The following is a 27202-nucleotide window of genomic DNA, read 5'->3' as shown; positions in this document are numbered from 1 at the left end:
GGTGGGAGGGGAACGAGCAGAGCGAGCCATGGGGGGGCTGGTGGGAGGGAGAGCCCAGCTGGAGGCCCAGCTGGGCTGGGAGGTCTGAGGAGCGGGGAGGTGACAGGAACCCAAGTGTGGCACTTGAGGATGGGGTGGGGAGCTCCAAAGGTGCTTGGTCCCCAGGACGGAAATGAATCACCTGCCCCTGGCATGTGCTGGTGGGGCTGCAGGACGAGACCCCCAGGGGCTGGGTCTGGCATCTCAGGAGGCTTTGCAGACAAAGTGGGTGCAGGTGGGAGGTGGTGGCACCAGCTGGAGCATCAGTCAGGTCAAACTGGGCATCTCTTTAGAGATTTAGCACTGGTTTGTTCAATGCTGAGGAGCCTGGATCAGTACTGAGGCCTTGAACTTGCCACCCTCCTGTGTGGGGAGCTGGTCTGGCTGTTGTTTGAAGCCATGTGTGGGGCAAAGCAGGTGTTGGTCAGGTGCAGGGTCCAGTTTTCTGTGTGGTTTTGGGCTGAGGAGGCTTATTTTTCTGGTTATGGTGGTTCCTTAAGCTTTTCATTTCATCATGTTTGTGGTTCAGTCTACGTTTAAATGTCAAGCCAATGCTTACAGCACTAAGCCTTGCCAGAGCCTCAGCAGAAATTCATCTGATTTGTCTCTGCTTGTTTGCTGGGCTTGGGGCAGGAGCCTTTTGCTGTCAGCTGGAACACTTCTTACCTGTTCCCACCCTAGAAGTGCTGGACACAGGACAGCAGTTAGCAGGGGGAATCTGATGTAGATTTCTCCTACAAATACAAGAATATTTGTGATGTTGTTGCAGTTTATCTTGGCTCTCAGTTTAGGTTTGTGTACAAGAAGCTGGCATTTTCTTGAGTTATTTAAAACGTTGCTATTTGTGTCTCTGGGCTGGTTTGTTTCTGGCCCTTCTCTGGGACTGCAAACCACACTGAGTGTGCTCAGGGATGAGCTAATGCTGCTGGCTGTGGGCAAGGCAAGCTCTGACACACGTGAGGCAGCAATCTGTGTGCTGGGGGCACAAAGAGCTTTCTCCTGAGCTGCACTTGGAACAGGGCAGTTTGCTAACTGAGCAAAGTCAGAGCTTCCTCACATCTACCCAAAGAGGTTGTGAAGACATGTGCTGTGCAGGCCTTTCTCCCACTCTGAGGGGGTTTAGGGTTCTTCCAAGTGTGTGATCTGAAGTTAGGAAAACAGCAAGATGTCTTGCTCTTGGGCTTAAAGGTAGTCTCTGGAACTGATGTGGAACTGATGTGTCTGGTGGTTGGTTGTTTTCTTTTCCTCCTGGATTTTCTCTGTAATCTGCTGCTCTGGGCACTGTTAAAGCAGTATCAGCCCAGCTCATCTGGGAGGTGTGACCCACACTGGCAAATCCACATATAATAATGCAAACAAAGACCAGCCAGGCTGTGTTCAGAGCCTTCTGCAGGGCACCATGCCAGAAACTCTTGTAGAGGAAAACATTTAAGTCATCTTTTTAAGCTGAGCTCAAAACCGAAGGGCTGCGTCAGCAGCAACATTGCAGCTGAACAAGGGCTGTGTTTTCAATTACAGAAGACCCACAACAACTTCTTTTGGGTTGCTGGGCTTGTTTGTTGGCATTTTTTTAGCTGGAAGGATAGCAGAGTTGTGGCTCGTGTGGCTCTCCCAGCCCAGCTGCTGGTTTGGAAGAAGGGCAAACCTCTCCTGCAGGGGGGAAAGTTCTTCCAGAGCTGTCCCTAGGCATAGTTTGCTCTCTAGCTTGGCAGGAGGAGAAAGGGAGAGAAATCAAACCAAACCCAGTAGTGCTGCCTAATTGGGATGAGGTGGTAACCACAGAGGCCCAGGGAGGCAGGAGCTCTGGGGAAGTGCTCTCAGCAAGAGATGGTTTCTCAGCTGGTTGCCTGGCAGTTGTCAGGAGCACCCCTGCTCTGCCTGGCCGGGCTGCAGGGCACAGGGAGGAGGTAGAAACTGGTGTTACCCCCCAGCTGTGCTGCTAGGAATGGAACTGCTGGGGTATTGCACTGATCAAGGTGGATGGGGGGGAAGGAGTGGTGGTGGTGTTGGGGCTGGTCAAGGGATGAGGAAGGAGGGTTTTGAGGAACTGCAACCTTGGGGCTCAGAGCTGAGCTGGGCCTCTTGCTGCTGAGCCAGCACAAGGGCTGGAGGCAAGACAGGCAGTGTCTGGGAAACAGATGACTTGCTGCATGGCTGGTGGTGTTTAAGGTCATGAGGTATGTATAAGAGAAGAGGAATTGGGCAAAAAAATAGGAAAAGGAGGAAGGAGGCAGGAAAAATCCTTTTTTGGTATGGTTTCAGGGTTGTAGTTTCTTAGCACTGGTGCAGACTGTTTCATCAAAACCAGCAGAACTGCCCTCTCCTAGGCTTGTTTTTCAGCCAGTACTTGAAAATTGCTTGAGTCATGTTTGTCACAGAGCTGGCAATTGTAGGGATAAAATCCACATATGTTTGGCCAGTTTCTATATATTCTAAGGTATTAAAGTAGGTTCTGTGGAGCAAGGAAAGTGCTGGTCAGACCATTTCCTTCTTGCTGTCCCAGCAGCATTTTCAGACCTGTCCACAAAAGTGCAGCCTGGAACTGAAATAATCAGGTCGTGGGGATGTCAGGTTTGGCAGAGAAAGGTTGCATTTTTAAGCTTGAGAGAACTGAAAAGTAACGGCTTTTCTTTTCAAGAACCCTGCTTTGCATCTCTGATGAACAAAAGAAGGAAAAGCAATGAAAGGGCCTGGGGTGGGTACTGCCAGTGGGTTAATTGTTCCTTCCATCAGATGCAACACAGGAAAGTCTCGTTAGGGGGAGTTGACAGTTTCCTTTGTCTGAGACGTGGACTTGTCGCTTCCAGCCGGGATATTAAATGTGCAGTGCTTGGAAAACAGAATTGTGTGCCCAGGGGAAGGAGCTGCAGAACCTGTCAAGATCTGCTGATTATAAGGAGTTAAAAACCAGCTTTTCCCTTCTGAGATGGAGAGTTAAAAAGCTGGGCTGAGCACCTCTGCTTTCCCAGCCTGTCACCTCAGGCTGTTGTGTTTTCACCGTTGTTGTTCATCTGAGCCCTTGAAATCCCTGGGTTTGCCAAGAAATACCAGCAGAAGGTGCAGAATGAAGCTTGTGAAAATGTGCCTGTGGCTGTGAAGCATTTGCTGCTTCCCTCTTGTTACCCACTCACCATCCTCCCTCTGAGCCTCTGGCAAGCTGGGTGTTGTCAGCTCTGAATGCTCTGACTGCTTGTTCTCCTTCATCCTTCTCAGGTGTTTCAAGGAGCTGGAACCATGACGGACTCCAAGTACTTCACGACCAACAAGAAAGGTCAGTGTTGAGCTGGTGCTGTCAAGTGGAGGTGGTGGGTGGCTATTTTTACACAGCTCTTAACTGCATGCAGAAGAACTTGTGCCTTTCTGTTAGCTCTGTCCCTGTTTCTTGTCTTAATCATCCAGGGAGAAACTTCTAAAGTAGGTCATACGGTAACAAAAGGCAAAACTGATGCGATTCTTAATATGACCTAAATTGCTGCTTTTTCAAGGATCAGAGAACAAATCATTGAATCACAGAATAACAGAATGCAAGGTTGGAAGTGACTTCAGGGATCATCTGGTCCATCATCTGGTGTTTGAGTGCAGATCTGGTCAGAGACAAAGTTTTATTTATGGACTAAGCAGTTTGAGGCAGGATGGTTGTTCTGTTGGGCATCACAGGATTAAGTTGCTGGAGAGACATTTAATAATTAAGGTATAATGTAGATCTTTACATCAAGCTGTTGCAAAAATAATGGGATTTCCTGTTGCTGTTTCCCTCAGAGCTGAAGTGCTCTGTGTGACTCTTGCCCTTGGCTTTGCTGTAGGCATGGTGGCCACCTCACCTCAGGACAAGCTGCCTTTAACAATGGGAAGACAGGAAAGGTTCTTTGGAGACATTTTACCCATTCCCCTCATTAAGCAGAGGACTTGCTCTGCTGAAACTGTCCAGGCAGATGTTTTTTCTAACCTGTTGTCAAACAAAAGTGTTTATCCTGACTTGCTGGCTGCAGTTGCTCATCTTTCTCTAGTAGATGTGGAAAATGGTTCACATGAACCTCTCCTTTTCAGAAGGGCTGAGTATTTTGGATGAATAAAACCAGTGGAAAAAAACCTAGTGTTGATCTGTTTGGATCTCATTAAGCTTCAGAGTGAGCTCCATAAATTAAGCAGCTCACATCTTCCTAAGGAGCAGCTCTATGTGTAAGTTCAGTCCTGAAGTATGAGGCAGACTTTGCTGGGCTGGCTGGAAGAGGCCAGCCTGTCCTGAGCACTCTGCTGCTGGCTCAGCTCTGGGGCATGGGCTTGGGGGGAGTAATGTGGGCTCTCTCTCCCAGGCAGGAGGTGTCATGAGTGGTCACTGTGCTGTGCTCCTCAGTCACTTATCTTCTCTTTTGAAGCACCTTTTAGTCTTTTTGTGCCAGGCTCTTCAGTAATTAGTGCAGTTGTTCTGAGAAAGTGACATTGGTGTGTAGGAATGGAAGGTTAGGGGCTAGTATTTTTGTCAGAGATATTTTGGTATTTGTAATGTGTATTCAGCCTGTGACTTCCAGTGGGAATTCTGCTCTCTGTCCTTCCTGGGCAAAGCTGTCTATCTGTCAGGAGCATTATCCTTCTTACAGCACCTGCTCTGTCTGAACAGGTTGATGAGGTGACTGTCACACATGTTGCTTTCTTTTGCCAACTTGCTTTGCCACTTTTGTGATCCAGCCTGAACTGACTTTCCATGCAGAAATATCTGGAGGAATTCTTGTCAATGGGAAAAGCTGCTTCAGCAGCCTCAGAATCCAGGCAAGCTGTGTTACTTGTCTGGCTCAGAAGGAATTTATTCTGCTGGACTAAATGTGTACTTTCCTGTCTCTGCCACAGCACGCCCTGGGATTGGCTATGCTGCAACTGCTGTTCCCTCGGTGCTTTCACAGGAAGCAGGGGATGAAGAGCAAAAGTTTAAAAGTCTGGGCAAAATTCCTGCTTCACTTAGTTGTTGTTTGTTTGTTTTTTTCTTGCAGGCACTAATGCAGCATCTCCAAATATCTTTCTATCAGGGTTGTACAATAGTTGTCTCTGAGAAACAGCCGCTGCAGTGACGTGGTTTAATGCTCGGGCAGTGGGAGAGCTGCAGCAGGGCTCTGTTAACTGCTTGTTCATTAGCAGCTTGGAGCCCAAATGGTTCTCTGAGTGTTGCAGCTTTGCTTCTCAGGGAACCATGTTCTCCAGAAGGTCTGGGACAGCTTCCACAGGTTGCTGTACCAGTATTATGGGAACAACAGGCTGCAAAAGTAAAAAGTTACTCAAGTTATCCCTAAAGCCTGACCCTTTTCTTCTCCCAAGAGGTTCAATCTATTTTGTCTTCTGCCAGGGGAGATTTTTGAACTGAAGGCTGAGCTCAATAATGAAAAGAAAGAAAAGAGGAAAGAAGCTGTAAAGAAGGTTATTGCGGCCATGACCGTGGGGAAGGATGTCAGGTAAAAGCAACTTTTCTTTCACCTGTAGCAGCTCTGCTTCTCCTGGCAGTCAGCTGGGTGTAGTGGCACACAGCTCCATGGAGCAGCTGGTGGGTTTGTCATCTCAGGTGGGTGGCGAGGCTGGCTGTGTCCTCCCCTGTGCCATGAGTCACAGGCTTCTCAAGGTGTCGTAAAAGCCATTGCAAACTGTTTTGGGAAGGAACTTGGCCTCTCAATAGACAGCAGGGCAGCAAGAATGGAACTCCAATGTTCCTCATACTGTTGCTACCCGTTTGCATGCCCTGTAATCACAGCTTCCTTTTCTCTGTTCCTGCTGTCTGCCCAGCTCCCTCTTTCCTGATGTTGTGAACTGCATGCAGACCGACAACTTGGAGCTGAAGAAGCTAGTCTACCTGTACCTGATGAACTATGCCAAAAGCCAGCCAGATATGGCCATCATGGCTGTCAACAGCTTTGTGAAGGTAACTTGCTCCCTTGGCCCCTGAGGACACAGTTCAGCATGGTGGCTGTTCCTTTCAGCCAGCTGAGGGGCAAGTGCTAAAGAGAAGGTGTTGCACTAGTCTGCACTGGCTCAGCACCACACACACCATTCACAGTCTGAGGTGCTGAATGCATCACCAAGAGATGTCTCTTCTCTTGTATGCTTTAAGGCATTGTAGGAAGTTTAAACAGTGACAAGTAAATGTACCTTATGCTTTTGTGGGCCACGCTGCATCCATTGTTTTATGGGCTGATTTTGGAGGAGTATTGCTCAGAGATATAGCTGGATTAGATGCCTAAAGGTTAATGTAGGCCTGAAGCGTGAGGTGTTACATTCCCTTCTGCTTATTTTCCATCAGGAAAGCACCTCCAGACCAGCCTTTGCTCAGTGCTCCAGATGTTGCAAGCTTCGGGGGTGCTTGTGTCTAGAACTGTTGGCCTGTGAGAAGTAGGCCTTGGTGGCTCTTGCATTGTGTTCAGCTGTTGAGTTTCCCATTATATTTTCTTGCTGCTTTGAAAGGGTGAGGCTGGAAAGCAGTGTTTAGTTCTGTCTACAAGTTGCCTGTGGCAGCTTCTTAGGTGGCAAGAGCTGCCTCTGCAGCTCAGCTGTAGCTGCTAGATCATGCTGGAAGAAGCTTTGCCTGGGAGAACCAAGGGACACTGAGATCACAATTTTACAAACTATCATAGCCTGAAAACATCTCTGAGATGGTACAGACTGTTTCTGTGAACCAGTAAGTTCTACCTTTTATCCCTGATGTGAAATAATTGCCTTTTTTAGCATGTAATCAATGAGAATTCTTCTAGTGTGGAGCAAGCAGGCTGCTGGTGTGGCTGCAGGGAAGGAGCAAGGGCTGGCAGTGCAGATCTGCTCCCCACACAGTGTCCCCTTGCAGGACTGTGAGGACCCCAACCCCCTGATCCGTGCCCTGGCCGTGCGCACCATGGGCTGCATCCGGGTGGACAAGATCACGGAGTATCTGTGCGAGCCCCTGCGCAAGTGCCTGAAGGACGAGGACCCCTACGTGCGCAAAACGGCCGCCGTCTGCGTGGCCAAGCTGCACGACATCAACGCCCAGATGGTGGAGGACCAAGGGTTCCTGGACTCCCTGCGTGACCTGATTGCAGACTCCAACCCCATGGTAATGTACAAGTTCTGCCAGCACCTTGGGTTTGTCATGGGCGGGTGATCAGAAACATGAGGGCTCCCTGACTGCAGCTGTGATGATTTCGTTGGTTAGAGAACTTGTTGCCTCAGAAAATACAAAGTTCCTTCAGTTCTTAGGTCTTTTGGGGCTTTTGCCTGTGTTGCCTGTCTTGAGTGCTGCAGGAAATGTTCAGATGAGTCAAAAGAGCAAGAAATGCTTGGTGCTTCTCCCGTGGTGACAGCTTGTAGCTACTGCTTTCCTGCAGGCTTTGGCTGTTCTTGGAGTGAGAGGTTGGATGAATTAATTCACTAATGCAGATAAATCCACTGGCCTGTAATGAGTGGAGAAAATCAATACTTAATGTTTTTAATAAAGTTAAATGAGTTGTCAGAGCAGAGGTGGAGATCAGGACCAAGAACTTACAGAAGTAAATTACATACTAAATCAGTATTTCATCACAGCTAATGAAGAGCTCATTTCCACACCAGGCATCTTCCACTATTATTTTGTAACCAAAAGATGATGGGCAATGGATTGAAGTGCCCCACTGCATCATTCTCTCATTCAGCATCTTTTCCTGTGATCTCCCAGAACCCACTGAGCATACCAGTGTTGCAACTCCTAGCAAGGGAGGGAACTTCTGTGAGCAGTGGTGCCCGTCCGAAGATACAAGCACCTCTTGCCTCTGAAATCTGGCTCTTTTAAAAGCTGCTTTTCCTGTATGCCCCCCTGGGAGGGGTTTATGCCAGGTTTTTGCATGAATATTGATGACTGCTTGAAGATGCTCACTCTGCCTGGGCAATTCTGAGGCATAGAGGGGAACACCTGCTTTTTATAAGTTCATGTTGAGGGTGTGCCTTGCAGCCTCTAAAAGTACTTGATGGGGCTGCTTTAGTTCCACTTAAATACTGGCCCCTGGCATGCACTGGCTCACAGGCAGCAGAGTGTGCTGTGAAAGGAAAATGACCCACTCTGCTCCTAGCCTTGGGTTTTCTTCTGCTGGTTATGGCCACATGAATGTGAGTTGAGGAGCTCAGGCTGAAAAGATGTAAGTTAATAAGGTCTTGTTTGCCCTTTCTGCTGATGGATCTCTATGGAGCTAACTGTGTTCGTAAATGAGCCAGTGCTGGTTATGAGAGCAACAATCTCTGTTTCAAAACCACATTCATTTAATCCTGACCAAAATGAATGCAGAGAAGAGGCAAAAAACCAAAAGGCAGCATGTGCTCCATTTGCTAAATAAACCACCAGAAGTAGCACAGGGATTCCTAATAAAACATCAATACAACTAATGAGCTCCTGGGTGGTAATGAGGACAGGATGGGACAGCAAAGCCTTTGCAGCTGCTGCCATTGATGGCAGCTCTGCAGGGTCACAGTACCTGCCTCATGTCCTGCTCACCTGCTCTTCCTGAAGCTGAGGAGTCACAGCAGCAGAGGGCAATTTGGAGGAGTGGTAGTGACGGAGGGGCCTGTGTTGTGTTTTCAGACCTGCAGGCTTCTTGAGGATCACGTGGCTGGTGTTCAGTGTATGGTTTCCCAGCTTTTCCTGTAGACAGGCCATTGTACTTTTGCTTTTTAAGGGTTCCTGGGGAGAGATTTTATCAGGTTTGGGGCTCCTCTAGCTTCTGACTTAATACAGTGTTTAATCTTGTTGCAGTTTTTAGTACATGCAGACATTCCTTCCAGTTAAGTTTATTGCTTTGCTCTCCTTTGAAATTCATACCTTTGTGGTACAGCTGTTCCCTGGAAAGCACAGGAGCTATCCACCCCTAATTAAGGTTCATCTTCCTCATCAAACCATCCAGCTCACTGCTGCTTTCTCAATGTGAAATTCCAGTGGGGGTTCCAGATGACCAGGAGCTGTGTTTGCCAAATAAGTTGTCTTTGTGTGCAAGCTGATATTTATTGAAGTATTACTCCATGATCAGATGGAAAGCAGCCCTGCCTGGAGGCTCTTCTGAAGTAAAATATATGTATCAGTACCTGGTATCAAGAGAAAGCTGACTGCAAAAAATGGTACAGATGGTTCTACCCTTATGGCCTGTTCCCCTGCAAATGATGCATTTCAGTCACTGCAACCCTTATCTAAACTCATTCATATTTGTATTATGTTTCTCCTCTTTTGATGACTTGTGGAAATAGGCAACATTAGACACTTAATGGAGCAGAATTTTTTAGATGGGAAATCTACACTTGTTCTCTCTTCTGAGAAATTAGGATTTTAAGCATGAGTTAAAAAATTCCTGATCAAAACTTATGTTTAGGAAGGATTTTATTGTGGTTTTGTAACTGGCTGCCTCTGGCACGTCAGCAAGCACCAACCATTCTAGCTGGGTTGTAACAATTCCATCTGTGGCTCACTAATTGCCTATTGTGCAGAGATTGGGGTGTATGTTTTTGTGAGCTCTAATCACCCTCATCATAAAGATATCTTACTAAGTTGGAGGTGACATTGTCAGAAACCTTTTGGTTTTTTGTTTGTCTTTATGGGTTTTTTATTCATATCTTTGATATAATAATAGCTGATTACCATAGACTTGTGTGCTGGGAGATTGGGGGTGTTCAGGGCATTGCTCTGAAGTCCTGCCAAGGTGTGTAGGTACATGGTCAAGGTGCCTTCCCCCTTTATCTGGGCATTTTGTTGTCAGGATCATTTGAACAGGAGCAGGATCATCCCCTTCCAGATGAGCTGGCTGCAGTTGTGGTGAAAGGGCTGCCACCAAGGCTGGTAGCTCACTAGCTTTTTCTGAAAAATCTCTGTGGTAGCTTTGCAGCTTCTCCTGGATTAATTAATCCAGACTTCTGATTGCACAGGAGTGATGTGGCTGGACATGGCAAGGTACCAGCTGGGTTGGTGCTCCCTGCATTACAGCTGAGTTGTGTGAGGTGTCCCAGGTTGTGCAGGCGAGGGGCCCACGCTGCACACAAGGGCACAGCCCAGCTACTGGGTGGTTACACTGCAAAAGTTTGATTGTGGATGGAGTCTCTAATCTGGTTTCACAGATGGGCCTGATGTGCTTGTCGCTGCTCTTTGTCATTTGGGATCCTGCCCAAGAGTTTCCCTCCATAGAGGGAACCCTCATTTCTTCCCAGAGCTGTTTTCAGGCAAACCCTTCTTCCTGTTAACTGTGCATGTCCTTGCATGAAGCTCAGCAGAACCAGATCTGTATGAAGATAAAGCCAGAATTTGGCTGGTTTAGGCTGTCAGTGTGCTGCTGGGCTTAGTCCCAAGGACCTTTCTTGCTGTTTACTCTGGTGTGGTGCAGGTGGGGAGGCACGTCCTCCCGTAATCCTCAAGCTCTAACTAAATACAATGTCAGTAGCACATCTCAGGGCTGCTGTGTGCTCCTGCTGTGCACGGGATGGCAGATGACTGCAGGTTTTGACATCCAGCATTAGTTGACAGTGGGGGGAGAGGTGTTACACACCTACTGATGACCAGAAGTTCTCTGAAATCTTGGACAAAGTTCTTTTTTTCCTTTTCCTGATCGTTCTGACATGTGAATCAGACCTGGTGACTGATCATGGTTGGAGCCAGGACTGAGTGAGACCACGAGATGGCAGCAGTTTAAAGCAGGACCAGATCCATGTCCGACCTACTGAATAGCTAGTTTTGTCTCTCCTAAACGGGTGTGAGGGAATTTCAGGCTTGTATGAGGGACCTGATTTTGTCTGGGTTTTTTGGCAGGCTTGTGAATGAGAGGTGCTGGTCTGAGCACCTCCTGCAGGAGCCATGCTTCTCCCTGCCCTTTGAGTATCAGCACTGGCAGAGATGCCACCCCTTTGTATTATCATGCATGAATGCCCATGTCTCTGCAGAGTCTGTCCTCCTCATTTATAAAGTTCAAGAGACTAATCTATCAGAGCTGTCTCCTCCCAGTTACTGCCACCAGCATGTGCCTAATTTCCGAAGTGCAGGTCTTGCTGAATAGATGATTCCAGGATCTCCAATATCAGAAGGCTGGGGAATTTTGTTGACATGTGTCTAGATGTTACATTTTCAACCAGAACAGACAATTCCAGCTATTGACAAGCACCATTTGTCACAAAATGCTGTGGCAATGATGTTTTATAACTCTTGTTGGTGCTTAGCTGATGCTTCTTTCTTAAACAGCTGCTCAGATGAGAGACAGCCCTGTTTGCCACTGGGTGGTGCCAGTGACAACCTCTGCAAGGAAAATTGCAAAGAGCCTTACAAAATACCTGAAAAAAACCCCTTCCTGGTGTGTAATAGGTGCCTGACCCAGGCTGGGATCACACCATGGTGCTTTCTGGAAGAAGCATAGGGAGGGAACTGCAGTTCCTCTGTGGCTTCTGGGGGCTCAGCTGTACCAAAGAGAAACCCTTTATGTTGGAGCCACACTTGAACAGCTTCTGGCCCACCTATCTCAAGAGGTACAACAGCTGGGGGAAGTATGGTTTCCTGACTTACCACCAACACGTGGATTTTGGCAAGGACACGAGAGCAGGAGTTTGTCTGCCACAAAGTGGCATCTTTCTGCAGTGCATAGTAGGAGTGGGGAAGTGCAAAAACCAGTTAGGGTGAGCACACTGTGGGAGACATGATGCCTAGACTTCCCTTCCATTGCCACTTCCAGAAAACTTAATTCCACTTGCAAAGAGACAAGCAGGAGGTCTTGCCCACCTGGTCAGTGTTTGGGTTGTGCTCAGGAGCTGATCACGTATCCAGCAGGGCTGTTCCAGACTTCTGGGCGCTGAAGTACAACCTTCTGCAATGGAATTAGTGGAAGATGAATGACATACCCAGAGCCCTGGAATCTGTCACAATTAAGGCTGAACAGGTGAGCTGCTGCCTTCCAAGATGATTCATAGCCTGGGGATGAATTAGTCCCCCAGGGTTTCAGTTTGAATCCATGTATGTTAAATGCGTTAACGGTGTGAGATTCACATGGGCTCTAACTTGCCTGCTTGGGCCATTTTAATAGTTCATAGACCATTTCTAGGGAAGCAAAGGAAAGGGGGGCTTGTAGATGAAAGACATAATTACCATGAGCAGAAGCAGGGGTCATGTACTCCAGAGTTTGTCTATGTTGGAGCTTGCTGGGGGCCTTGCAGGCACACAGGATCCTCTGGTCATGAAGACAAGTGGCCTTGTGAAATGCTCACCCAGGCAGCTGCTCCTAATGTCCCATCTGGGAGTCTGTGCTTAATGCCACGAGTGCACCAAGCAAGCCCAGCATGCTCTTAGGAAATGTCAGCACCTCTTCTGGAAAACATCACATGTGCCTGGCTCTCTGGAGGGCAGGAGCCTCCAGCTATGTGGGGAAGGCTCCTTTTCCTCAGCATCTTTTCAGAGCATTTTTGTTTTTCCTCCTCCTCTTAATTTTCTCCTAATTTTAGTGGGATGGTGAGCCAGAGGTTCCTGTTTCAAGCAGCAGAACATTGTATTTCATTAACTCCATTACACACTTGGTTTAATTTCCAATTAGCCTGGGATACTAGCAAAATAATCTGATTGCTTTGACTGTTTGGTGTTCTAGAGCTGTCTAGCTTCCCTCTTGTCCCCCACTCCCTGCAGAGCTTTTCTGTGTGGGTTGGTAGGCAGACTCTCAGGTTTTCACCCACCCCCTTCCCTCCTTGTTAATGTAATTTATACCATTTGCTCAGAGCTAAAGGTTTGAGCTGCCAGAAGGAATAACTGGTAAATCTGTGTTCCTACCTCTGCAGCTCTCCCTGAGGTTGGATCTGGTCTCTCTGGCTGCAGAGGGGGTTTGTCTGTATATGGGTTTAAAAATGTTGGGCTCTTGTTAAATCTAGTAATATAAGTGCAGGGTTTATTTTGTTTTTAATAAGAGTCTGTGAGTTTGTTACTCACATCCCAGTGACACTTCTCCGAGTCTAAACGTATTGGGAAATTCCAGCCAAAAAGCAGATTTCTTGTCATTGGGCTCAACTGTCCCTGACAGGATGTTGCTGTGACTGCACTGGAATAGTGTGAAGTGTGCCCAGGGTGAACTGATAAACATCAGCAAGCCAGGGGTCTATTATTATTATTATTATTATTATTATTATTATTATTATTATTATTATTATTATTATTATTATTATTATTATTATTATTATTATTATATTTTCAATCTGCTCTGCAGTTTTACTCTCTAGGTTGTTTTCAGGCTGACTCTCACTGCTTGGTACCTGTTAGCTTGAAATCTGTCTTCTCAGTTTTGAGTCAAGTGAGGCATTTTGCCATGGAGTTCACTTTTTAAAGTTTTTCCTGTTGGTTAATTGTTTTGGCTCACATATCTGTGCCTAGTGGGTTGGCCTTGCTTTTTCATTGTTTGGGGGAATTAAAGACTATACTAGATGTAGTTTCTTGCCCTTCTAGTCTCCTTCCAACATCTGAAATAAGTTATTCTACTCCTGGTTAGTTTCTCATCAGAATGAACTTATTTCATGTTTTGAAAAGTATAGAATACTCTTCTGAAGAAGCTTGTGGCTTTTTTCCTTAGCCAAACAAGAAATTGGCTGTGAAACTTACCCAGTAGAACTTTGTCCTACACCACTTGTAAAGCTGTCACTTTGCTTCTAGTATATCCCCCAGCAATAGTATTTATTTTCAAGGTACAAAACCCTACCCTGTTCTGTAGCTTGTTTTATCACTTTGCACCTTTTACTTGCTGTTCAGTGTAGTCGAACTTCACTATTTTATGTTGCTCTGTTAAGGAACAAGTGTCAGCTGAGTTGAAGACTTAACGTCCAGCTTTGTTGTAGATTTTCTTTGGCCAAAACATCTTTCTAAATATTTCTAGGACACTTTTGTGACTGCCAGAATACCTGCTGGGTTCCCAGGTGATGTGATAACATGAACTGGTGTTGACTGCTTCTTAATGGACCTTTGTTCCATACCTGAGTGGTAGCTGTTAGCATCTCAAACTGTGGGCACTGCTTCAATCTTGGTTTATCTGTGTCCTGAGGCATCACCTGGTGAGAGCTGTCAGCACAGCAGGGCTGTGTGTCCTGGAATGAAACCCCACAGCCCCAGCTCATCTTGCTCCATGTTCCTGCCTCCCACTGAAGCCAGTGGCAGTGCCAGTGAGGAGAGGTGAGTGTGCAGACTTGAGCCAGTGTTTATATTGGACTGGTTCCTGAAATCTGTGTTCGTTTCAACTGTGCTGTGGCTGTGGAAAAAGCCTTGAAGATGCTAATTATTTTTGTTGGCATACTGTAACTCATCAATATGTTCAGTGCAAATCGCCAGAGAGTACTTTTTTGTTAATAAATGTTGCTTCAAGTTTGAAGATGTTTCCCATCCCTTCCCTTACTCCTTTTGCTCCATTTATCTCCTTGTCACCAAGCTGACAGCAGCACTGCTCTAAGGTAAAGGTGAGGCCCAGCTGTAACTGCACGGTGGGGTTGCAGATCCCAGCCCACCCGGCAGGACTCAGCTGCCACCAAATGCTTCACAGCCCTTCCAGTCCTTTTTTTGTGACACCCAAGGAGGCCACAGCCCTTGCTCTGAGGTGCATCTTGCCACCTGACTCCCTTTCTTGTGGCTGCTTTTCACAGCAGTTGGGCACCTGGTATGTTGCCATGTAGTGTCCCATCCTCTGCTGTGATTGGGATGCCTGCATGTTTGCTGCCCAGGTAGTTCCTGAAGAGAGCACGAGAAGATCCGAACAAGAAGACCTTGCTCCCAGGCAGAGCAGGGCTGGAGCAGAGGGGTGCCAGGCAGCCCCTGGTGCCAGCACTTCTGCACATCCTCTGCCTGTGGTAAACTCCAGGGGATGGGCTGCAGCTCTGCAGGGGAGGAAGCTGAAGGGCAGCTGCTGTGCCCTGAGGTTGCCCCAGGGCTCAGGGCAGCCGTGGCCCGGGTGCTGCAGGGAGGGCAGTGCCTGGCAGTGCATTTGCCAGAGCTCAGCCCTGTTCCTCAGTGCAGCTGACAGGCCCCTTGCTCTGATGCTTCAGCTCTGTCGCTATTTTATTACCTCAGTTTTTTTCACCAAAGTCCCAATTTCACTTTATAAGTGCTTTTTTCCAATGGTTTTGTACTTTTCACTTGCTTTTATGATTTGTCTTCACTTGCAAACTTCCCAAATGTAATGAAATTGTCTTTCACTTCAGTTTTATGCTGTGTCACATTAACCATTCCAGAATTAGGCAAATTAAATAATGGGAAGAATAAACAGCCTGTCTTAATAAGCTACTCATTAAAACAGTACAAGAAGACAGCAGTTCTGTTCGCTAATGATTTTGGTGGCAGAAGGCTCATTCAGCTAATGAAATTCTTAAAATCTTGGATTGAAATCCCATCTCTGACCTCTAGGTGTGAAATGCAAAGCAATCAACATTGCTGTGCTTGTGCAGTGACTTTGGAATATATTGGTTTAATGACAAGCAGTGATGGCAACAATGCAGAGAATTTTCTGGTTGTGCTGTTCTTGTTTTCAGTGTGCTGCTTCAAAAGCATCTTTAGTCATCCAAAGGATCAGGCAGTTGTAGGTAAAATGTTTCCTTAATCCCATACAAAATAATGCTGTAGATCTTCCTCTTAGCAGGTATGAACTGTGAGTTGGGCTGGACATCATACACATTGTGAAATATCCTGAAAGTGGCTTTTCACAGGGTATTTCAGTTTTCTGTGTCAAGCTCAGGCTTAAATCCTGTTTCAAGTCAGTTAAACAAATAAGATTTCTGTTGTCTGCAGATTTTCTATTTTGGTCTACATATTCTGCAGCTCTTCTATTTAAGAAACCTTCACATGACATCTGCTGACATAACTGTTGACTCCAAGGATACAACTAAGAGTTAGAAGTTTGTGTTGCACTCCCACTTCTTGCTCCTGTCAGGCTGGACCCTGGGCCTGTGCTGCCTTATAGAGTCTGAAATGCAGCAGGAATAGTTTGGTGAGTTGTGCTGGAGTGCTTGCTCGTGGGACTCCCTGAAGTGCCTGGCAGGCACACAGATGCTATGGAGACTATTTGGAATTGAAGTGTGCGTTAAAAAATTAGCAGAAATTGTCCATTTTAGGGAAATTGTGTGTTTGATTTCAAACTGGGTGACCTGACAGACTTGCTGAAGTCTGCCTGCCACCTGACATCTCCTCTTCCTGAGGAGGCAGTTCTTATTTCTTGGATCATGTTAAGCCACGTGCCATGTGATTTCCACTCCTCAGTGGGTAGGGCAGCTGGACGTTTTGAGACCTTGGCTGTGCCAGGTGAGCATCTCCAGGAAGTGGGGAAAATGATGCCTACTTGAAACAAGCCAGGGTGGAAACCTGGAGCCTGCCAGGAAGTTGAGATGTTCTTGCTATATGTGCACACTCTCTGATGCCACCTCTAGCTCCCTCCCTCCAGAGTAAAGTCTCTTGTGAGGTCCTGGCCCTAGGTCCCCCTTGTGTCTAGAGGCAACTTTAACTTTTGTTTCTTTTCAGCAGAAATACTTTCAAGTTGTAATTTCTCTAGCAAAATGGTTTGCATCTGTGGTAGCTTTCCATGTTTGCTGGGTGTGTCAGCAGCCCCCTCCTGCTGTGCTGCTATTCTTTCACTTCTTCCCTGAGAGACTTCAGACTTTAGCAAGGAGCAAAGATACAGTCAAAGCTTCGGGCTCTCCAGGCTGTTTGTGAGGTTGTGCTGTGTCTCTGGAGGGCTCTGATGACTGATCTGGTGGCTGCCCAGGATCTCTATGTTTGTTTCCCACATGTAGCCTGTGCTAAGGTTGGGTTAACCTCTGCCAAGCCCCTGATGGCCTCTCCTTGTCTCTCCCCAGGTGGTGGCAAATGCTGTGGCTGCCTTGTCAGAAATCAGTGAGTCGCATCCCAACAGCAACCTGCTGGATTTGAACCCTCAGAACATTAACAAGCTCCTGACAGCTTTAAATGAGTGCACAGAGTGGGGCCAGATCTTCATCCTGGACTGTCTGTCCAACTACAACCCCAAGGATGACCGTGAGGCTCAGAGGTAATGCTTGTTCCTGCTCTTGGCACCAGCCACCTGGGGTTAGTCAGCAGGGCACCTGCAGGCTCCTGGCAGTGTCACAGCAGGGCTTGTGACAACAGAGATCTCTGCTCAGGTGTGAGACAGCACAAGTAAGACTTGAAGTAAGACAGATATAAAGGGAGACAAGTGTTGGTAGTTTGGGCTGATGCAGGAAACCTGCCTCTGTCCTTTGCAGAACCACTTTCTCTGTTTATCAGTAGCTTTGTTGTTTTTGTGGTTTTTTTTTACTTTTTTCCATGTAAAAGACTGGTTCTTACAGGAACTGGCCCTGTTGAGGGGGGGTCAGCCTAAGCCTATAACAATGGCTGACCCATCTGGAAGCACTCTTTGGAGGATTTTCTGCTTTAAAGCAGAGCTTTCAAATCTGATCTTGCAGAGAGGCAAGAAGCCCTTATAGGATTGGGGGCTTCCAAAGTACTGCAGGTCTGAGAGTGGAATACTTTTTCTGACTGAAAACTAGTCTGTGTTATGACAGAACTGAGGGGAAAGGTAAGAAATTATTTTTCTTAGCAATCCAAATTCACCCTTGTGCTTTTACATTGAGCTGCAATGACTAAACCTAAATACTAAGGCCTTAAGGCTTAGGTAGTGGAGTGTTAATCTGTGCACTTCAAGCCTTCTCCTCATTGTTTCTAGAATCACAAAAAGTCAGACTCTGTACCCCAGGGAACAAGGAACCAGCAGGGAAAATTACTTGGAACAGGGGAATTCTCAAATTTTATAGATTTCATGTAGGTGATATGGGGGGTGAAGGGAGAGATGAGGGCACGAGCCCACAAGCAAAATCCTGGGTAGGCATTTAGGCATCTGGTGAGTTTCTTCAGGGACTTTTCTGATGCACAACAGACAATCCACTCTTTTTTAAAAGCCTGACAGTAGTCTTGGTATTTCCCTCCCCCTTGTGCTCTGTTTCTGTGCCAGAAACAGCTATTAACAAGTGCAAGAAACCTGCAGAGATCCCCAGGGTGTCAGGCCAGAGCTATCCTGGCTTTGTCAGAAAGGGACTGCTTAGTTTGAACAACTGTGAACATGTCCCAGTTCCTCACCCAGAATTCCTCTGAAGAGTGTTGTGTAAAACTGAATGGGCAGGAGCTACTAGTACTCCTTTGTGTGGAGTTCAACTCTCAGAGCTGCCTTATTTCAGAGGGGAGAATGGCAGACCTTGTTTTATGCAGAGCTGTCCTTCACTGCAAGACTAGTGTCATTACCCTGTGCAAGGAGAAACTGAGGGATGGAGCAGCTCTGGTCTGCCAGGTGACCAGGTGGCTATGACTTCCAGACTCCTCTGCTCTTCAGTTAGCCATGCTGCTTCCATCCCAGGGTGAATGAAAGCAAATCTTTCAAGAGAGGAAACTTTGGGAGGCACAGATGGGAAGAAGATTGTTCTGGGTTAGCAATATGCAGGAGGGGGTGGGAAGAAACTTGACAGATGCTGTAAGAAATACCATATGAACCCAAACTTCCTTTCTACTTGGGATGGGTTGTTTAGGATACTGTTGACTGTAGGATCTGCTGAGGCTTGGGAGGGTATTCTTTCCCTGTTTCTTCAGAGTCACAAATCTTTTTTTCTTTCAGAAACCATTGACTGACATGGCAGCAAACCCCCCCAAGCAAGCCAGAAGTGTGTATCACCTCTGAGTGATTCTGTGGGGGCTAAAGCATTTGTCTGATAGCTGCTCTGCCAAAATTGTGCTTGTAGGTGACAGACAAGATCACAGGAATAGATAATGCCACCAGGCAAGGACAGAAAAAGCTAATAACTGAGCAAGTGTTGGGACTGTGACGCTGAGAGCTGGAGGGGCTCCTGAGCCAACTGTGGCAGGAAAGTGGAGCTGTGAGAGTCGTTCCTGTTCCCCTAGCGCTGTGTTCAGGAAAGCAGGACATTTCCCATTCTTCGTGAATAAAACCAAATCAGAGAAGTGTCTGAGGAAGCTGTATTCAGATAAATCTCCTAGATGCAGATAAGACCTGAAAAAAATGACATTCTGAAAGGAATGTGAACCCTTCTTTATTCCTCTGTCTCCAGCATTTGTGAGCGGGTGACCCCTCGGCTGTCCCACGCCAACTCGGCAGTGGTGCTGTCAGCAGTGAAGGTCTTGATGAAGTTCCTGGAACTCCTTCCCAAGGACTCTGACTATTACAACATGCTGCTGAAGAAACTTGCCCCTCCGCTGGTGACACTGCTGTCTGGAGAGCCCGAAGTTCAGTATGTTGCCCTAAGGAACATCAACTTGATTGTGCAGAAAAGGTAAAGCCTCTCAGGTGTGTTTTTCCTGGTTTGTTGAAGGGCATCTGGTTATCCCAGACCTTTATATATTTCCACATGCACAGCACTTCGTTTAATCCAGGGTCAGATCCCTTGAGGGACAAAGTAAACAGTCTCATGACTCTGGTAGCTTGGATTGATTTTCTTTACAACATATTTGTGGTACCAGTATCACAAAGTATTTCTTTACTTGCCTCTCTACTCACCACCTGTTTAAGAGCAGTAAGAGCTGCCCTCCTGTTAGACTGTAAATCAGATTGCAAATAGGAAGGAGGATATAAACCAGTTCACAGTGACCTGTAGAAGCTCAATGTAGAAGCTGCCTGTGCTGTTCTCCTCAGCACAGAAGAATCAGGCTGGTGACACACTCATGTATAGTGGGTTGGTTTTTTTTCACCAGTTTACTCCCACTTGCATGTTTAAATACTCTTCTTCCTTGCTGGAAAGGTGTGATAGGTTGGAAAGCACTTTGTGAGTGTATTCAGGGCAGAGTTACTGTGCACTGGCATCCTGCAAATGAAAGCAGAAAATGAGTTTGTAGGTGGATCTCGCGTGGAGATGAGGATGCTGTTCTTTCCCTGAAAACACTGACGTCCACTGACTGCAGGGGTTGGCTCAGCAGTTCACAGGGAGGAGACAGAGATATAGGCATAGTTACAGAGACTTGAATTCTGCAGTTTGTATTTAAACAATCTTTTTCTCTAACCTTCTACCTTCAGATTTTGTCCTGGTATGTTCGTTGGCATGTCCTGGACATGAAGGGACACCATTCTGTTTCTCAGTGAATGTTTGGTTAGATTTCTAAACACAAGGTGCGCGGTTTTTTGCCTGTCTTGAATGAAACCACTTATGTTCCCTCCAGGCCTGAAATCCTGAAGCAGGAAATCAAGGTGTTCTTTGTGAAGTACAACGACCCCATCTATGTCAAACTGGAGAAACTAGACATCATGATCCGCCTGGCTTCTCAAGCAAACATTGCCCAGGTCAGCTGAGACAGTTCTGATGTGTCCTCCTGGGTTCTGACCTCTCAAGGTCCTTGCCTGAGGCTGTAGTAACCACTGCTGGTGTTGGCCTGGCTTTGAGGCATCACTGTCCCTGCTGTAGGGCTAGTAGGAGGTGTTGGGCGTTTCCTCCATGATTTAAGTGTTAATAACATGGCATGTTTTCCATCATGACCCTGAGGCAGAGCTTGGTTTACAGATCACAATTCCAGAGGGAGAGCTGATGTCTCCTGTCACATGAGTCACTGCCAGTGCTGAGTTGGAGTGAGAGGCTTGTTTCAAGTGAGGGCTGTGCCTGCAACAGAGGCATTCAGAATGGCCAAACATTACTGAGCTTTGAATTTCAATTGTATTAGTGAAATTGTTGAACCCTTGCACAGGCACTCTTCAGCTAAAATAATCCTTTCCTTTTTTTCCCTTAACCTGCTTCCAGAGTGGAAATTATACAAAGCTGAATCTAAACTGAATTGATACTGCTTTACAGTGTAGGTTCTCCTTGGCTTTGATGTAGTTTTAATCCAAATTTCTCTCTTAAAGGAAGACTTCTCAAGTGCCACCTTAGCTACCAGGCCTAACATTAATGCAGAACGATTAATGCCTCTGGTTAGTGCTATTATTGTCCTCTCCTAATTGTCACTGAGCAGTTTCATTTAATGTGACATTTTTAAACAGCCCTCTTCAGCTTTCTCCTCTGGTGGTTGTTTTTGTGTTGGGTTTTTTTTTAACAGAGCAAAGTAATTCACACCCTTTTTGTGCTGGACACATGGAAAACATTCTGGAAATCAGTTTCCATGAGAATGTAGCCAGAATTTTCTGTTTGCTCTTGGGAGGCTCAAATCAGTTCTAATGCAGGATGTTTGGATAATGCAGGTTGTTGATGGAAGGCAGTGGTGTCTGGAGGGCACAGTCTGGGGCTGTGATCTGCAGACTAACAGATGAGTCTCTTCCTCATTCTAAAGAAGCATTCCTGAAAAACCTTCAAGCTTCATCAGAAGTACACCCTGAAATAAAACCCAAGGAGAGCAGCCCTCTACCCACCTCCCCCCTGTGCAGCTTGTTGAGCCTCTGCATCTCTCTGCCCACTGCAGTCCAAGGCACAGACCAGTTGAATCCAGGGCACTTGGGCAGTATTTGAAAAGCGCAAGTTACTGAACCTGTGTGCTCTGAGTACTGTCCAACATAGATCATCTTGGGAAATAATAAAGCTTCAAAACACAGATGTCCTGTCTACTCCTTGCAGATTTATTTGTCTGCAGTCTGGCCCTTCAAGGCCTCTTTATCTTGTCATTGTTCTGAGCAATTGGCATCAGCTAGAGATTTTTCAAGCAGCTGCCTTGCTTTGTGCTGCTCACCTCTCCCTTGCAATCTGTGACATCACAATGAAATTTCTGATGTCATATTTGACATAAGAAACAGAAACAAATGAGATTTTGGGGAAAGCAAATTGCATAGTGTCTCTTTTTAAAATTGTTTTTTCTAAGCCAAGTTATTTGTTTAAAATAAAGTAGCTGTTCAGTTAGTGATCTGTAAGATCCCAACAGGTCCTGGTTTAAACCCTTGTTCACTTTCCATTAGAAAAAAACACGGAGACAAAATAACAAATCTTGTTGTTAAGAAGGGAAAAATCTTCACACTGTCATTCATCTCTGTACAGGTGTTCCAGGGTGTCCTCAGATCTCTACCTCCTCCTTTTGGATCCAGTAGGGATCCAGAGGTTCATCTCAGCACAGGAAAGGAGAGATCAAACACGGTTGTTGCTTAAAGCTTTGCACGCAGTGAATGACAAAGAAGTACAACAAACTGTACAGAACAATCCACATGCGTGGATGTGACCCCATGCCCGGGGATGTGACCCCATGCCTGTGGATGTGACCCCATGCCTGTGGATGTGACCCCATGCCTGTGGATGTGACCCCATGCCCGGGGATGTGACCCCATGCCTGTGGATGTGACCCCATGCCTGTGGATGTGACCCCATGCCCAGGGATTTTCAGCGTAGGAAGGAACAGCAACATGCAAGTTTGTCAGGGATGACTTTGCTCCCAGCTTTTGTTCAGGGGAGCTTTGAAATTAATCTAGCCCAAGCTGCCTTTTGGCTTTGGCCAGCAAATCTTGCTTCCTAATGCAAGGCAGTGGGTCTGAGAGGCAGAGACTGATGGCAGAGTTTGACCGTCCTGGTTTTGAGCGTGTGTGGTGAGCTGTGGGAGAGTCCATCCTGCTCACGTCCTGGCACACAAGTAGCATGGCTTGTCCGTGGGTTGTTCTCCCTGAGCCCAGGGCTCACCCTGCTGTGCCTTCCCTGCAGGTGCTGGCAGAGCTCAAGGAATATGCTACCGAGGTGGACGTTGACTTTGTGCGCAAGGCTGTCCGGGCCATCGGGCGCTGTGCCATCAAGGTGGAGGCAAGTACCTGGAACCTGGGGCTCTCAGTCACACTCAGTTTGCAAAGGACTAACAATGATGTCCCAGCAGATGAGCAGTGACCATCTAACTGTGGAATTGTCTCTCTCAGTAAATAGTGTTAACCTTGATTTTTGGCACCAATCCTTTGATGACAGTGCTGCTAAAGGTGAGACCTGTTTACTCCTCTGACAAGAGCCAGTTTTAAAGAGGGCAGATATAGAAAAACTCATTACACTGTCCTCATCTCTAGGTTAATCCCTGTCCCTGGTGCATCTCTGTTGATTAGAGGCTGTTTGCACTGTGAGTTATGACTAATGGAAGGATGAGTGCTCTTACAGCCACCAGCTCCCAAGGCTTAGACATCTGCTTTTTGACACAGGGAACAGCCAAGGAAGCTGTTGATAAATGAGTATTCTGGGGAGCCTCAGCTCTGCCTTCAAGGATTCTACCTTTTGCCTGATTGTCTATCTTAGAAGAGTAAGACAGTAAATTCTGCCAACAGCCCAGGTCTTAGAAATCACTGAGGCTTGTGGCTGGGAGCGTGGTATGTACTACAGGAATCTTGGGGGCTTTCATTTGGTTCCTACAGAAAAACAGTAAGTTTAATGTTGGTTGGCTGTCCTTTGTCATTCCAGCTTGCAAGCTGTTCTGGTTGGGGCACTCTTTCATCCATTTGCAGAGCATTGCAGGCCCCAGGGATGCCCACCTTCACATAGCAATGTGTTAACAAGGGATGGTGTGAGCTGAGACGTGTTTTGTTACAGGGAAATATTGTTAGAGGGACTGCTTGACTGTGCCTCTGCCCACATGACTGCTCACATTCCAAGGAACTCTTGGGATAAAAATCAATACTGCCTATTTCAGAGGGTATGTTGTGCTCTGCCTGGAAAAAAATCAGGCTTCAAAGTGTTTAAAGAAAAGAAAAATAAACTTTAATTTTCTTTTAATTCTGCAGCTCTGAAGCTTTGTTGGTGGCAGGTTCTGAAGGGCTGGACTGCTTGTTGCAAACAGTGACTGATGCTGTAGGTTCTACAGAGCAGAGTTGTTTTAGGACAGATTTATCCAAGTGCCCCTTGAGGCCACGTATTTATAAAAAAACCAGTGGAAGTTGATGAGAAACTGGTAAGGATTAAATTGCAGGCTCTGAAGTGTCTGGCTAGCAAGGACTTGCAGTGAGATCCCCACTGTGAGCAGTGTCAGTCACTCCTGGGCCAGGGCCATGTTCAGTGTCCATGAAATCAGTGTCTCAGGCCTCAGATCTCCTCATGAGCAGGAAAGGAGACCAGAGCAGGACCTTGTCAGATTGCCTTTTGGCTGCCTCCATAGTGGCAAAGTACCTGTGAGGTTGTGCTAAGGAGGGAGAGGCATCATTAAAAATAAAATACCATTAATACAATTTTATATTATTTTATATATTTGATATATTTTTCTGTTTTATGTGAATTTCAGGGGAGAGCCTCATGGCCTTGAGTGCCAGTTTGCAAAGACAGCAGATGCTGGGTGGTAGTGTCTCCTCTCTTGGCTGGTGCCAGGGGCAAGAAGTCACCAGAAGGCTTTAGTCTCTCCTTGTCCCAAATTCATCTCTACAAGTCTGAGATTTGCCCTTGAGATTTTTGCCCATTCTGAAAAATCTGATTCCTGTGACTGACTTAAATGCCATTTCATTCCTCCTCCTGCTCAGCCTTCGAGTGCTCTGAAAGTGAAGGGGACAATGAACTCCCTAGAACTGAAACATCCTCCCAGGTGCCTGCCCCCCTGTCTCCATCCTGAGTGCCTTATGAACGTTCTGCTGGTGGCTGCCTAGACAGTGTCCTGAGCAGTCTGCTGCTCACATTAATCACCAGCTGTGTAATGAGGCTTCATATGTGCTCTGCTGATTGCCAGATCCTTGTCCTTATTTCAGACTCTGTGGTGCAGGAGTTCATTGCTCCTGGGATGTCCTTCCTCACTCTTCTGTTTGGGAATAGACCTCCCGGAATTGTTTCCCTCTAACTCCAGTTCTGGTTCCTGGAGTGTGCCAATGTCCAGCCCTTGTTATTTTACAATGCCTGTGGCTGGGAATTTTGAACTCATTCATGTGAAAGCTGCATTGGCAACAGATGGATTTCTATTTATAGCTGTATCTTCACACATTGACCTCACCCCCAAACTACTGAGCCTGTTGCTGGTGTGAGCTGGTTTTTGCTACTGTTCTTGCTGCATCATTGACAGCATGGTTTTCTCCTGCCTTCTAACCTCTCCAGACATCTTCCAGCAGTCCCTGTCAGAACTCTCAGTCTTCACTGCCACAGCTTGGGCAAATCCAAGAGAGCTCGTTCAGTGGCCTCTTTCACCTGCTGGTCAGCAAGAGGGTGGTATGAGTAGTAATGCAGGCAGTGTTCTTAAGGTCTCGTGTGGTGATCCAACTACCTACTGGCACAGCTGCTTCAGCCATTACTTTTTGCAGGAGCTGGAATCAGCTGGTATCTCCACTGTCATACATGAGCACTTGTCAACCTGCAGGTTTTTTCTGGACACACACAGAGTTGGTGGCTGTCATCCTCTTGGTTTCCACCTCTGGACCTTTTCTCATCTGCATGTCTTGTTCCTCAGCACGTGCTGTGGGCTGGGCAGGAGTTTTCCTTCCACTTGTTTCATTGTGTTGTTCTGTTCTTCTCTCCAGCAATCTGCAGAGCGCTGTGTCAGCACCCTGCTGGACCTCATCCAGACCAAGGTCAACTATGTGGTCCAGGAGGCCATCGTGGTCATCAGGGACATCTTCCGCAAGTACCCCAACAAGTAGGTGAAAGCAGGAGAAGGTTTTGGGGAGCCCTTGTCTGCTGCCATCAGAGCAGAGCGATGAAACTTGTAGCTTAGCAGGGCTCTGGAGCAAAGGTGGCTGTGTTGTCTGGGAAGCAAAGAATCCCTTCTGCTTCCAGCTTCTGGTGTGGTAGGTTCAGGTGTTGGCTCTAGGTGAGGGATCAGTGTGACACATTATTAGTTGGAACGGAAAGCTTTTCCCTCCCCACCACTTCACGTTGATGCTGAACATAAGCCCTCATCAAGAGGCAGTGAAGCTCTTGCAGAAAATGCCAGAAGGGAAATTTGACCAAGTGTTCAGCATTGGGCTTCTGGTTTTGCTCATCTCCTCTAGAAGACTTGTATGCAATGCCATAACAGTTCATGCATCTCATGGTCTGAGGTCCTAAAGAGCTACTACTGAACAAAATGCTCCTGGCTTTCTCCATCAAGTGTTCTTTCTGGCTCAGGCAGCACCCAGCTGCTTTTGAGCTGCTTGTGCAAGAAGGTTTTGTATCTTCAGCTCAACAGCAGCAGCAGTGTTCTTCTGCAGACAATTCATGATCATCTAAATAGTGATACAGGGCATCCAAGGGCCTGTCTGGCCGTTTCTGCTGTCAGTTAGAAGATAGATTGCCTGCTTATGAGAGAGGTACCCACAGATGGGAATGGGGGAAGCTAAACAACTAGTGAGAGGTGTTGTCTGTTCTACAGCAAAGCTTTTGGGGAAGTGTAATGCCCAGCTTAGAGCTGCCAGTGAGGCTGCAGGATCTGATAACAGACTCGTGGTTTGAACTGTTGGATCAAATGTTCCCTTTAGCAAAGCAGAGAGGGAGGCAGCTTTGCTTCAGTTTCACATCTGGGTGGTCTTGCTGATGAAAGAAGCTGCAAATCTCTCGAGGACTCTGTGGAGCTTAGTGCTCAATTTGGACAAAGAAAAAGCCCAGGAATATCTTCTGTAGTTAAGGGAAAACGCTGCTGGTTACTTGTTGTGCAAGACATTGTAATTCAGTGTGGGATTCTCTGTAGAATGCTGTGGGCTGAGATGGAGTAACACAAGTTGAATTCACCCCAGTAATCTACCTGTACTCTGGCAAACCAGGTATGAAAGCATCATTGCCACTCTGTGCGAGAACCTGGATTCCCTGGATGAGCCAGATGCCAGAGCTGCCATGATCTGGATAGTGGGTGAATATGCAGAAAGGATTGACAATGCAGATGAGCTGCTGGAGAGCTTTCTGGAGGGCTTCCATGATGAAAGCACTCAGGTAGGATGGCATTGTGCATCTTGCCTGTAGCATTTCATGCAGTGTGTGTGTGTGTGGGGTGGATGGCAAATATTATTGCTCTGGTCAGAAAATACCTCCCAGTGAAAACTTCCATATTCAGTTAACACAAAGCTCTTAGGTGTCTGTGTTGGCTGTGTTGTCTGTATCTCCCAAACTTAGAAGAGAAGGGGTTTCTAGATGTTGCATCCTGCTTGAGGAATAATCCTACCAGGGACCAGAACATGCAGAACAGTGATGAGATGCACAGATTTATGACATAAATCTCAGTGTGCTGACTGGGGACTTGGATGTTGAGACTTGGGAGACATTGCTAAAGCATGAATGAATGTTCTCATCTCTGCTGTTTTACTTTCAGGTGCAGCTCACCCTACTGACTGCTATAGTGAAGCTGTTCTTGAAA

The 27202-nt window shown here is 46.7% G+C and overlaps 2 protein-coding genes across 2 annotated transcripts in view; one reads left to right on the top strand and one right to left on the bottom strand.

The window, feature by feature from the left end:
- Nucleotides 1-1870, bottom strand: part of PEX12 (peroxisomal biogenesis factor 12) — a 4312-nt gene extending 2442 nt beyond the window's left edge. Inside the window, exon 1 of the mRNA XM_010003807.1 lies at nt 1846-1870. The gene's annotated coding sequence lies outside the window, so the exon portion shown is untranslated. The remainder of the gene's footprint in view (nt 1-1845) is intronic.
- Nucleotides 1871-3236: 1366 nt separating this feature from the next.
- Nucleotides 3237-27202, top strand: part of AP2B1 (adaptor-related protein complex 2, beta 1 subunit) — a 62940-nt gene continuing 38974 nt past the window's right edge. Inside the window, exons 1-11 of the mRNA XM_010003829.1 lie at nt 3237-3310; nt 5375-5480; nt 5806-5941; nt 6857-7102; nt 16837-17027; nt 19093-19314; nt 20195-20315; nt 22639-22734; nt 25398-25513; nt 26616-26781; nt 27158-27202. Of these exons, the coding sequence (XP_010002131.1) occupies nt 3274-3310; nt 5375-5480; nt 5806-5941; nt 6857-7102; nt 16837-17027; nt 19093-19314; nt 20195-20315; nt 22639-22734; nt 25398-25513; nt 26616-26781; nt 27158-27202 (1482 nt within the window). The 5' untranslated portion in view covers nt 3237-3273. The remainder of the gene's footprint in view (nt 3311-5374; nt 5481-5805; nt 5942-6856; nt 7103-16836; nt 17028-19092; nt 19315-20194; nt 20316-22638; nt 22735-25397; nt 25514-26615; nt 26782-27157) is intronic.

The sequence above is a fragment of the Chaetura pelagica genome, unplaced genomic scaffold (genome assembly GCF_000747805.2).
Source record: "Chaetura pelagica isolate M959 unplaced genomic scaffold, ChaPel_1.0 scaffold638, whole genome shotgun sequence".
Taxonomy (NCBI): Eukaryota; Metazoa; Chordata; class Aves; order Apodiformes; family Apodidae; genus Chaetura; species Chaetura pelagica.
Note: the sequence above shows the minus strand (reverse complement) of the source record. Positions and strands in the feature narration are given on the sequence as shown.